The 12,525-nt window shown below is 40.3% G+C and overlaps 1 protein-coding gene across 1 annotated transcript in view; it reads right to left on the reverse strand.

Moving 5' to 3' along the window:
• The window catches only part of SLC35F2 (solute carrier family 35, member F2), a gene marked incomplete at its 5' end in the record, with an annotated part of 14,086 nt that extends 1,959 nt beyond the window's left edge, over positions 1-12,127 (reverse strand). Inside the window, 6 exons of the mRNA XM_009577525.1 lie at positions 2,245-2,399; positions 3,032-3,084; positions 3,903-4,059; positions 5,727-5,886; positions 11,253-11,380; positions 11,924-12,127. Coding sequence (XP_009575820.1) covers positions 2,245-2,399; positions 3,032-3,084; positions 3,903-4,059; positions 5,727-5,886; positions 11,253-11,380; positions 11,924-12,127 — 857 coding nt within the window. The remainder of the gene's footprint in view (positions 1-2,244; positions 2,400-3,031; positions 3,085-3,902; positions 4,060-5,726; positions 5,887-11,252; positions 11,381-11,923) is intronic.
• Between the last annotated feature and the right edge of the window lie 398 nt (positions 12,128-12,525).

Here is a 12,525-nt window from a genome sequence, read left to right on the forward strand (position 1 = left end):
TTTTTTCTGGGTTGTTTTTTTTTTTTTTTTTTTTTTTTTTTATTTCAAATATTGCAGCAACTTCATTGCTTCAGACACTGATTTCAGCCTTACGTGTGCAGCGTATATCCCCATATTCACTATCAAGCCTAAAGACAACTTGAAATGTTACTGGAGGACTGTAACTCCATCTAGTGTCTGTATTTGCAGTAGACTCCTTTCCATAGGAGTTCATATAACAAAAGCATTTGGAGACCTTTTCTGATATCTCTTGAGGGATTACAGGTATCTATAAAATGAGCTCATTAGGAACAAGCACAGCAAAGATTCATTACGGAGTAAAAGAAAAAAAAGAGCTCATCAAAATAGGTATGCAAAATTCACATTTCACCTTAAACAAACATGGTTGGGGCTGAAAAGTTGAGTGCACTAGCAAAACACTGTGCACAAGTCAAAACCTCATAAATTCCTGGATGTAGCCACTGTATGTTTGTGCTGCTTCTGTTTCAGAGCAGGCTCAGCCCACAGCGGTGCAGAGCTCTCCGTGGCTCGCTCCGCTCCGCAGCCCAGCCAAGCCTTCAGTGGCTTGCTGTGAAATATCATCTGGTAATGGGGAATACAGAGCGATTCCTCGCGTTTTTGTTTGTAGATTCCTGTGTCCAGAGTGCTTTTTAATCCAGGAAATGTCCTGCCTGGTTTCTTTGCCCCGTAGGTAAAGAAACTATATGATTAACTTGGCAATAAGATTTTCTACTGCTAAGTGTTATGTTAAAAGCCATGTCAAAATCAGGTGCTTTCCGTTCTTGATTCCTAAGCTATCTCAGATCCTCTGATTACTAAAGATGCAGCATTATTATTGCTCCCCTTTTTGCTACTTCATTGTTTCTAACCACAGATGCAAGTTCCTATTTTAATAAATATCTGAAATTCTCTCTCAATACAACCCCAAAGTCTTCTCTAATTCATTTTTCCTTTTTGCTACCAGAATACCCCGCAATTAGTAATTATGGGATGATCTGGTGCCAGAAAAACCTCTCCCCAAAATAAGCTAAAAATCCTAAAGAATAGAAGTTTATTTATATCTCTTCCAAAGCTCTTGCTTACGTCTTCCTCTTTACTATTATGAATATAAATTTATAATCACTTCTTGAGTTAAGCTACCTGGGTGCCAAAATACATGTTTGAAAGTGACTTAGAAAGGATTTTTTTAATTGTTAGAATGTAAGTATGCTTTGCTTCCTACATTCATTTTTAATGGATGCTTTGTGGCTTGGAGCAAATTTTGGAACTCAAAACAGGGAGGAAAGTGAGCTAAGAGACTCTTGAAAAGGAAAATCTAGCTGTAGTCGGATCCTATCATTACCAGACCTCCGTACCGTAAAATAAATTGGCCTTCATTTTCAGAAACAAATCTGACCTAAAAGCTTCTGGCTCTTCATAATGCTGAAGAGAAAGCAACCACATGGAATAATACAAATTAAGTTCTTACGCAAAGTTCACAAGCTTCTCACTAAGCCCTTCCAGTCACCGAGCAACTGACTCAATTACTCCAATTGCTATAATGAGCTAGGTTCCCCCAAATGATTCTGGATGAGAAGTGTAAGGTGGAATGAAATTTTCTTAGCATTGTTGTTTAGCTTGAATAGACACTACCAAAAATATTTTAGAGAGCAATAAAAGTAACTGCCTTTTGGAGAGCATACAGAATAATATATTTATCTGCATTTTTTTCAGTTCCTTTAGTCTCTTCTCAGCAGTAGTACCAAGGAAGCTTGATTCTTCTCCCAAGATGTTGGTAATGAACAGATTAAATTTCTAAAAGAAAATATTAATTTCTGGAAATCAAGCCAAACTCCTCCTCTCTCAGACACCAAATGCCTTTCAGGACAGGGAGGTTCAAACCTTCTCTTCGGACGCTTGGAGAGATGAACCAAATCTAGCGTACAGTTCCACATAGAGCTTACGGCAAGAACTCTACCATTTGAACACCTCGGGAAATCATTTACTATCTCTTAACATTAACTCTAACGTATTCCATGAAGTGTGAAATTGCTTGAAAATCACTGTCTGCCTAATGGTGCAATATTATGTAATTAACTAAGTATGAGTCCTTCTGATTGACATCTGCCAACGATGAACGATACAAGCTGTAGAAATGTACAAGTGCAAACGATTGTTCAGGGGCTTCTAAGAACATTATGCTTTATTTATAATTTTGGAGTAAAAACGTAACTGAAATTATAGTGAAAGAATGAAGGTACTTACCTTATAGAAAAAGATGAAAAGCCCAAAGAACAGGCTGTAGAGATCAGCAGTCAGAATACCCAGGTTGACTGAGGTCGCGCTGGTAACTTTAATCACTACTGGCATGAAGCTATACAGCCCAAACATACACAGGGCAAAGACTGTGAACAGTAGTGCTGTAAAACAAGATGACAATTTACTCCTAAGGCACGGAATAACAGTTTTAAAGAACACTGATATCCTGAAGGTCTCCTAAAAGATATCGGAATGTGACTTTAAGAAAAACATGGCAGAAATACTTCTTTTTCAAGACTACTCTGCATTGCAAAAATTACTGTATCTATACAAGAAAGTTCTTGTTCTTTCCTAGTCAACATAAAAGCTGACTGAAGAAATTTAGGGCCACATTTCCTAGTAACATACAGTTCTGTTGAGATCAAAATGTGTCACAAAATCCATTTTCCCAGTATTTCATTTAGGAAGGACAACAGAAAAATGTTCTTGTGATGTTCCAACACCAAACACGTCTCTGATTAAACAGATTTAATTTTCACTTTTTGCAATTTATTTTGAAAAATTGTTTCATGCTATATGCAAAATGCAAAACCTGAGCTCAAAGGTTTTAATGTTCAATCCTGCAAACTTTATCTCTTTCTGCAAAGTTTGCAGAAAGTAAATTTGTAACAATATAATATGAATGCTGCTTAATATCCAGAGAAAGAAAATTAAATCCCCAGCATTTGAAGTCTAAATGATTATCATTTTCCAGTGTTCTGTAAAAATGCACATCATTTTGTCACACACATACCAATTTTCCAGTTCCATTGAATTCTCATTATCTCCCTATGTTCCACAATGGCTCTAGAGTTAGAGAAAAGATATAATATAGTAAAAAAAAAAAAAAAAAAAAAACACAAAAAAAGCATATTCAAACAGAGAATTTAATTACCAGAATATATAAGAAACATTTTGATTTATAATCCGTTAATTTTTTGTTTGAAATTTTATTGAATGACACTAACTCCAACACGTAACAAGCACAAAAAAAGACTTGAAAATTAAAGTGCCTGAAAGTCAAGAGCACTTTTATTTAATTCTTATGCCTTCTTTTCAGGCTTTTTCATCCTTCAGAGATTCTGTTTTATTTGATATACCATTTGAAGAAGTTATTAACTATAATGATGAGAAATGAGGAACACAAAATTCATTAGATAGACTTAAGTGCATGTGGTCTGTTACTTTAACATGGTTATTTATAAGAGTATACATGGCTTCATTTTAAATTGAAGTTCAATATGGAAGACCTCCTGCTAAAAATTATCTCCTAAACTTTTCTACAGAGAAAATCCATTAAGAAATAGGTTCCTGTTAACAGTCCTCAGCATACTGAGTGTCCTCATGAAGATCAACAAAATCAAAAATACAGCCAAGTATCGTATATGTTCAATTGCAGGATTTCAGCTTTAGAATTGCTGTAATAAGAGTAGTGCAAATAAAAAGGATATACAACGGATGCTGATCAGCAACAAAAATAAAATTCAAGTGGAAGGACTCCCACATAGGCCAAATGCAGTTGTAACAAAGAATTAATTTAGTAACAACAACATCATTTCATAGTAGACAAGCAATCATCTGTAGAATATTCTTAATTAGTTTTAAAATAAATATTAGATCCTTACAGCTGTAGACCGCTGATAATAGTCCCAAACAAGCCCACCATTCCTAGAAACTCCACTCTGCTCAGATTTTTCACAATGTATTCCTCACTCACATTAGAAATGGCATACAAAGAAGCACCAAGAAGCACTAAGACATCTCCAATCACCACGTCACTACCTGTACAGAAATATTAATCCACAATAAGGGTAATGCTGCAAACACTTTTTAACTTTCCTTAAAAAGACAAGCAAATTAATCTCTAACATCTCTGTCTTCCTAGCGCCTTCCAGGGTAAGGGGAAAGGGAACATCTCTTGCGTGTGCAGATGAGGGGCTTGGTGTCTGAGCACAGACTCGGCTACCTGCTCGCCTCTCCCTGCACAGTCTGGAACGAGCTAAACCCCATTTAAATCTCATCCTGACCAAGCCACTGCTATATAGTCTGGTCCAATTCTACTTCTGCTGACCTTAGGCACAGTAGGGACTAAAGAAAATTCCCAGTTAGAGACGCTCTCTGCCTTTCTGAATATTGCCCCTGCTATTGCAGTAACGTCTGATTCAAGTCTTGCTAAAATCAGTCTATTGATTTCAGCAATATGACAGGTCTTAAGTGGGCACTGCGGGTGGGTGGTATCAGGGGTCCTGCTGCGATTTATTTATACTGTGCAAATGGGACTCCCTGTGATATAATCACTCATCAAGTAAATGCCGTTATGCATCAGCTAAGTAGCAAGAGGATTGCTGTTGTTTAAATCCTTGAATTGATTTAAAATGTCCTTCCCTGAACCAGTTGGCAATCACTAATACGTCTGAAATACAAAGGTAAGCAGCAGTAAGGATACCCAGGTCAGCGAATAAAGCACAACTGTCTTAAAGTCTCAGGGAAAGATTTTTCTCTCTCAGGACAGTGAGATACGTGTACCACATAGCATTAAAGCTAAACCTCAGTTTGCCTTGATGTCTTAGCTACAGCAAGGCCCCAAAATAATGCCAAACAGGCTTATCCCTATGCTGCTTGATGCAGGCAACGGCCCATTCCTCTCCCCCTGAAATTTACCTTGCCTCATACCCACTAGCTCTGAAAATTCAGAATTCTTATTCAAAATAAGATTGCTATGATATGGGTTGATTTAGGCATCTGTCATAGAGAAGACGAGACCTGTCCTCATCTGCGCCCAGCTGGATCCTGGTCCCCAGAGCCCAGCCTCCCTCCCGGAGGTCCCAGGAATCCCAGCATCCTGCCCACGTCTCCTCTCGCTCTCCCGTCGTAAGTCCCTGCTTTCCAGGCTGTGGCCTGTGGGCCTTGGGGATACGTCGAGTATTTCTGTTGGGTCTGCCAAAGATAATGCAGAGAAGTCGGCCCGCTCTTACGGAACTTTTTATTTGCTATTTGTGCTCATAGAAAACTGCAAATCAGAGAAGTCTGGCTGCCAGCAGACTGATACAGTGTAAGCAAGACAAGGTTTGCAGGGAGAGGCAGCATCTTTTATTAGACCATCTAACACGATTAGCAAAAGTGAACGAGCTTTCAAGAATGAGGCCTTTCATCAGGTCTGATAAGCTTAAATTTTGCTGCTGTTCAACACAAGTGTTTCTCTTTTAAGGTGGAAGAAATAATCCAAACCTACAAGCAAAGAAATTCCACAGCTCCCCACAAAATCAGCGTCTCCTCAGCCACTATCTTCTTGGACAAGAAATACAAATAGCAGTGTGTCTTCTCCTCTTCTCTTTTAAAATAAAACTATATCCACTCCCCCCGCATTTGCTCCTCTTTCTCCTTTGCAAGTTAGCCCACCAGAGGAACCGTCTCTCCACTCTTCCCCGCTGCGATAAAGGATTCCTTACCTTCGCTGTCCTGCCTCCCTGCCAAAATGTCTGCACCCACCATTGTTCCTACACCCAGCAAACAGACGGCAACAGCAAGAAAATGGATCAGCCTGTATCTTGCACGGAGAATGAACCACGACAAAGCCATCAGCACAGGAATCCCGAAACAGTCCAGCAGCTGTGTGTACAGAGAAATGGTTTGAATTAGAAACCCACCCCAAAACTGGATTGCACTATCCTGAAAGCAAATGTACAGGATTTTACTTTCCATGCTATCAGATGCTAATGAAAACTGCAAAGCAACCCCAGTGGATTCGTTTAAAAGAGGGGTCAGACCCACATTTTACCATGAAAAGCATTTTGCAAGTGAAGGAGGAGCTGGGGCGGAGAGTCCACTCTCTCCTGGTAGGAAGGCACTGATCTAGAAACTCTTCTAACGATGGAGCTAACCAATCTTTGCAGCTTCACAAATGAATGCTAGGATGGTGCTCTGAAACCACTTGCTCCCCATGACAGCAATACAAGGAGGCGGTTCACCGACATTTCCTTTCCTCCCCAGCAGATTTTGTCTAGCTCATCTTTTCACTCCTGAAATCTGTAATTAGAATTTAGGGCTCCATGTACACAAAGTAAAAATCTGAAACTACTAAAGGATACACGTGATCTGATTTTACATCAAAGTGAATAGGGCAAGTATCTGACCCTGCAGTTTTGGTTTTGATTTTATTTTCCCCAAGTGGAACTTACTGAAAAAAAAAAAAACAAAAAACCATGAGCTGGAAGCCACATGCAAAATTGGCAGAAGGAAGACACAAATGAAGAACAGCCTTCCTGAAGTCACCTTCCCAATCTTCCAACTTCCCACAAAATCACATGCAACCCACCAATGCATTTTCATGACTCTGCTAGAGCCGACTCTCACTCACTCAGAAGCGGGTAACCCGCTCTATTTCACCCATGCCACAGCAGCAGAGACACACAAGGCAGCTGGAGTTTTGAAGCACTTTGGATGTGTTTGCAGACACTATCCCAAGCAGACTTAATAGCTATGGTTTAAGGATGTCTGCACTCCATGGCAAGCAGTGACACTGACTTCTCTTTCCTTTCTTCATTATTCCCTCTCTGTGTGTTCCTAAAATCTCACCTATCTTTGCCTTGTTAGACCCACCCATCTCCTACCCATTCTCCTTTATTACAGGAAAAAAATCAAGAGTTAGCTGTGTACTTAATACAGAAAAATACACTGCAGCATAAGATGGTCATAATGTTCCAGAATAACCAAGTAATACCAAGTACATGGAGCTAATCATTATTGGTTTAATATTCAATTCAACAAGATAAGACTTTGTTTCTGAATTCGTCTGGGGAAAAAAGAGGCGCATTTTCTGACCTGCCTCAGTAGAGTGCCATGAGAATATATAAGGGAACAGTCTACAGTGGAACATATAGTCAGCCTTCCAAAGACTGCTCATAAATTACTCTTAAATGTCAGTACTTAAAACCTGGCCTCTTGAAGTCACTATGAAGTATTAGGTCCAGGTCAATTGGACTGGGGCATAATCATTACAACCAAGGCAAGAGCCCTTAGTCCTTAATGTTCATTGCTAACTTCTGCCTGCCTCAGGGCACCACAGCAGTCTTCTGCTGGGCTGGCTTCCGCTAGTTCAGCCAACGTCCCCAAGGGTTTTAACCGAACTCGTAAGACTTTCACGGCAAGTTTGGTTTTACTTGTTCATAACTACACGTATTAAAGTCTTAACAGCACAGCATTAAGGGGAGTTATTACAGATTAAATCCTAACGGTGCTCTCTAAACCCTCCATTTGCCTTTGTTCCTGGGATTGCCTCCAGCTTGTCCAGTTTGAGAAGTCCGTGCAAAAGCACTCGCCTAGGCTGTATTAGGAGACATTAGAGCCACACAAATCCTAATGCGTGATACTACGTATTTCAATACAACTCTGCTCTATCGGAATAGTATCATACTGTGAGTTTCTATCTAGTCCCAGGCCTTTTTCTCTATCTTACCTTTTGTCTAGGCTCAAAAAAACCTTTCTAACATTTCCTCTGAATTCTACTGTTTTGCTTAGCATCAAACAAGGATCATTTATCTGTTTCTGCAAAATGTACAATTTAGCTCTCATAACTCTGTTTTTCCACCTTTGGTCTGAACCAGTTCTGTCCTGAGTATGGAAATGTATTTGATCCCTCTGGTGTGAAGTTGCAATCACGGAAACTAAGAAATATTACAAAAATTAGAAAGCAAAAATTTTACCCCCCTGGTAGGGGACATCTCTTCTATTAACATGTAAGCTTTCACTTCCCCATTTATTGAGATGTTACCATGTAGCTTTCCAACCTCCCAAGCAGTTTTTCAACCCAGACAGAAAGAGTGGAACAAAAACCCTTTAAAAAAAAAAAAAATCTTAATTAGGATGTAAGGGAATAGTAGATAATGAGCCACAAGCTCTTTCAGTAATGGCAGATGGGGAATTGCTGCATCCAGACCAGTAACACACTGTAGAGCTACAGCATCCTGGTTAGAGGACATACAGCCAGGACATACAGGCACCAAATGATGAAGAACACGTCCTGGTAATCTGTTCCAGAGGACAATTAACCTCAATTACAGACAGAAGAAATCTGATTTCCAACTACTGGATCTTGCCTTCCCTTCATCTACTACATTACAGAGCTCTTCGGTGGAAAATGCTCTCTTCTGTACATGATCAAGATCAGAGAGGTGCAAAGCAGATGTAACATTGTAATGAATTGTGTCAATGGAACCATTTAAAAGAATAAAGTTTCTTTATTCAGGTTTTATGACATTTACAAAAGTACTGATTACTATTGCCAGCTGAGCCTCGGCAAACTCTCATCTTATTCAATACTAATCTGTATTTTTACAAGGGAAAAAGCCAGATAACCTGTTCATTTGATTTACAAATGTTTTGACTCAAGCCAGCCTTTGGCCACACTGTTTAAAGGAAGGTTTTAAAGGTAGGGTGAGTAAATTATTAAAAGATGTTTTAACACATGGTTAATAAATGATCATAGACTGTTGGAGGTCATTGGTTTGCTTATAATTGCCAGCTCCAGACAGCTGTGTGAGCAAGACAGCTCAACAGCTCATCCTGCTCGCTTCCCCGCACGGCTCCCTTCGGGCAGCCTCCCGCTGAGCCCCAGGGGCTCATCCTGCATTTTCTCCTGTTCAGGCTAACACTCCTCCATCAGCTGATATTCTGTCAATAGCTGCCTATAAAATGCCTCCACTCAATATACAGAGCAAATGCTAATTGTGTCCAATAACGCGTTAACAACATGAAACCACAGCTATGCTGCTTGGTTTTTGCTATGAAATACGTGGTCAAACAGCAGTACAGTCAAGTCCTGCCACAAGACAGAAGGACACTGGCAGCAAGAAGTCTCCCTGACACTGCCTCAGCCACAGCTGAACAGAAAGAGTTCAGTTGTGGACCAAAGACGTTTTCTTTATTTACGGAGAAATGAGAGCTGCCATCCCAATGTTATCTCCTTAAAAATCTCCCAACCCCTTCCGTGCAGTGCTGGTATTTGATAACTAAAGGAAAATCAGTTCTGCTTTTGTGTGCATGTGTGAGAAAATACATGGAAATTCCTTGCTGAGCTGAGAAAACTTGCCTTTGAAGATAAGTTTCATAGGGCTGAGCTGAAGCTCCAGCCAGCCAGCATTTTAACAGCGATTACCCTGTATTCAGGAAGGTGCCATATACTCCTGCGTTGCTTTTATGCTCCCTGGGCATCCACTCACAGCCAGTACCGCAGGCAGGCTACCAGGCTGGGTGCTCCGAACCACAGGTTCTGATATAACTGCAGAACTGCTTGCTACTGACAGATAGCAAATGCCTTGCACTGGAGCGAATCACAGGCCCTTTTTTTTTGTCCTGTATCTCATTTCTGACAGTAGTGAGAAACTGGTGATTTCAGAGAATGTATAAGAAACCTTACTGCAACAGGCAGTTACAACAAATTCGCAATTACTGAACTGACACTGAAAGAAGCACCAGTCTGAAGATTACCACATGGGAAGAAAGTTCAGGAACTGCTCGAGTTTGGCAACCGGACAGTACAACCTACTGTATCTACTCCTTCTTAATTTCTATGAAAGAAATTATAGGAATAGCTTTATTACTTCTGAGAACTTGGATCAAAGTCCTGGCTTTTTCAGCTGTAAAGTATATGATCAAACAGTGTCTTAATTACCAGCTTAACTTGATCTTGAAACGGGTCACTCTTAAAGCTTTGATTTCTTAGGCTTTATTTGTAAGGGAATTAAAGGCCTAATAAGTCCTAACACGTAAGTACAAAGTGGAAACGTGACAATAATAATCCATCAGGCACAGGTTACTGGTCTTTAAGTAGTGCAAGGAAAAGTTACTGCAGTTCTCTAAAGGGAGCCCAGATCACAGGAGTTTATTGCTTTACAGGCAATTATTTTAAATATTAACTCTTTTTATTTTGACTCTGTAAAACACTGACACCTAAACACTCCTTTCCAACTAACAGCCAATTGTGTATGGTACGTTATTTTTTTATTCAGGTAAGTGGGGCCATGACCCCAGCCACAAATCCACCATGGCACGGCCCCGGACACACTCACTCCTTGCTCTTGCACCATGCTCTCCCTTGTTCCAGCAGCAGCAGCAGTTGTGGAGCCCCACGAGTAGCTAACTTGGGGGCCCGTCACGGCTCACCAATAGCCCAGCAAAAGACAAGGTTTACTCTGACTTTGCCCAGTGCCCTGAGCCAGTTTGCTCAAGAGATTTGGCCGTGCAAGCTCAGGAGCATGCAGCTGGAGGCAGGAGGAAGGCACCAACTCTTCCAGCAGCTTATGTCTGTGTAGGGTGACAAAGAAACCCCAGCCTTAGCCCTCCTGCTCGTAGAGCTATTTCAGAACACAAGCTTTGTCCTAGGACAGCGATGCAGCACCAAACACTGGCATCGCAGAGGATGTTTGCTGTCAGTTGAGGAGCCTAGCACGCTGACCTCCCTTCCATCTCTTCCAGAAAGGGGCCTGAACTGAAGTGCCACATCCAAAAGCCATAGGGACTCATGCATGGTCAGCAACACCGCTAACTACCAGTATGTCCTCACATGCGTCATTACATCTCACAACGCCTCCTGCAGCTTCTAGGACTAGGCAAGAGATCTACCTCGCTCTTATCAGCACGAACCTGTGCTGAGCGAGTGTTATCTGGTCCTAAATCTTTATTTTGTGTCAGGAGAAAAACCTGAGTGGCTGTCAGCAAACTCTTAGAAGTGCTTTCTGTCAAAATAATTAGAGTTCAACTCAAGAGCTGGCACTGGGTAATACCAGCCAATTTTATCTGCTTCCTGGAAATGTTATTCATGATGCAGGATGCTCTTCTCTGTACTGCAGAGAGAAAATAGATATTGGAAGCTTTTTCAGGCTTAAATAGCTTCCATGTCTGTCCTATGAATTTCATTTCAGAAACCGGTCCAAAACTGTAATAAAAGCAACAGTTCAAAAAGACAGATCAGTCCTTACCTGCACACTTGTGAGGGTTGTGTATTGGTAGGCTTTTACAATCATGTAATTGGCTTCAACGTCAGCCAGTCCCAAAAAAATATACTTCCACCACCGCTGTTTCAAAATTTGCCAAAGACTGTCACTGCCTGTTTAGAAGAAAGCAGCAATCAATATGTGTTCCTTTCCAACCAAATGTTGCACAGGAATCTTGCTTTTTAGAAGCATAAATAATACTTAAGCAGGTTGCCCCTGCTTAAGAAAGATACTAACAGCAAAATGCAGCCTGGGAGGAGACAATGCAAATGATGAAAAGCACCGAAATTCTTCCACATGATGAAAAAACCCACAAGACTAGAGTTGTTTAAAGAGTAAATTATAAGAGTAAGAGGAACATTAAACAGCCTCTGGTAAAGAAGCTTGTTACAACAAAGCCTATTTTCCCTAATACAACATAGGACTTGAAACCAGAGAACACATAATTTTAAACAGATATGAAATGAAATCAAATTAAATGCACATTTAACCTGTGAAATTAATTTCCATGTGTTATTACAAGGCAGAAATTTCAGCTGGAACTTTAAAAACTAGCATGAGTATTGAGTAAGTTCTTCAGTTTCAAAATCTGAAAGGAAAATGTAGAAGAGAAAAAAAATGATGAATCAGAATTTCCTATCCCATATTTCACATACCAGTCCTAAATGCCAGCATTGTTGTATAAACTAGAAGAAGCAAAGAATAGTTGATAAAACTTTGAAACATTGGAGTATTCACTTGGTATTGTTCTGCGAGGTACTGGCTTGTAACAGCAGTCCCACAGATAAACAAGGAGAGCATCTGGCCCAGAATTATCGTTTTCAAAATATGCCTGTGAATATAAAAGACAACACAGTAAGCTTAGAATTAAACATTCAAGTTTAAAAAAAAAAATATTTCCTAGTTGTACAGGGAAAATGCCGTTTTTTAGATTGACACTTTATTCTTTTTCTACTCCCTATGTTATCTACGGGTAAGCAGGATCTTGTCTACACAGAAGATCTAGTCTAACCCCATGACAGCCATGTAATAAGTGAGGCCAGTTCAAATCACCAGTGATGGAGACTGCAATAATTTGCAAGGATCTTCAAGCAGCTCACCTGGGCAGGCTCAAACCAATGGCAGGGTCTATACTCATCAAGAGAGGTTTTGATACACACGGCCTGAGTTAAATCCTTCGTCCTCCACTGAATCCTGTTCTGACTTTTGTCAACAGAAATCTGCAACATGGAGATAAGGCACAACTGCCTTCAGGCTC

The sequence above is a fragment of the Fulmarus glacialis genome, unplaced genomic scaffold (genome assembly GCF_000690835.1).
Source record: "Fulmarus glacialis isolate BGI_N327 unplaced genomic scaffold, ASM69083v1 scaffold3640, whole genome shotgun sequence".
In the NCBI taxonomy this organism is placed as follows: domain Eukaryota; kingdom Metazoa; phylum Chordata; class Aves; order Procellariiformes; family Procellariidae; genus Fulmarus; species Fulmarus glacialis.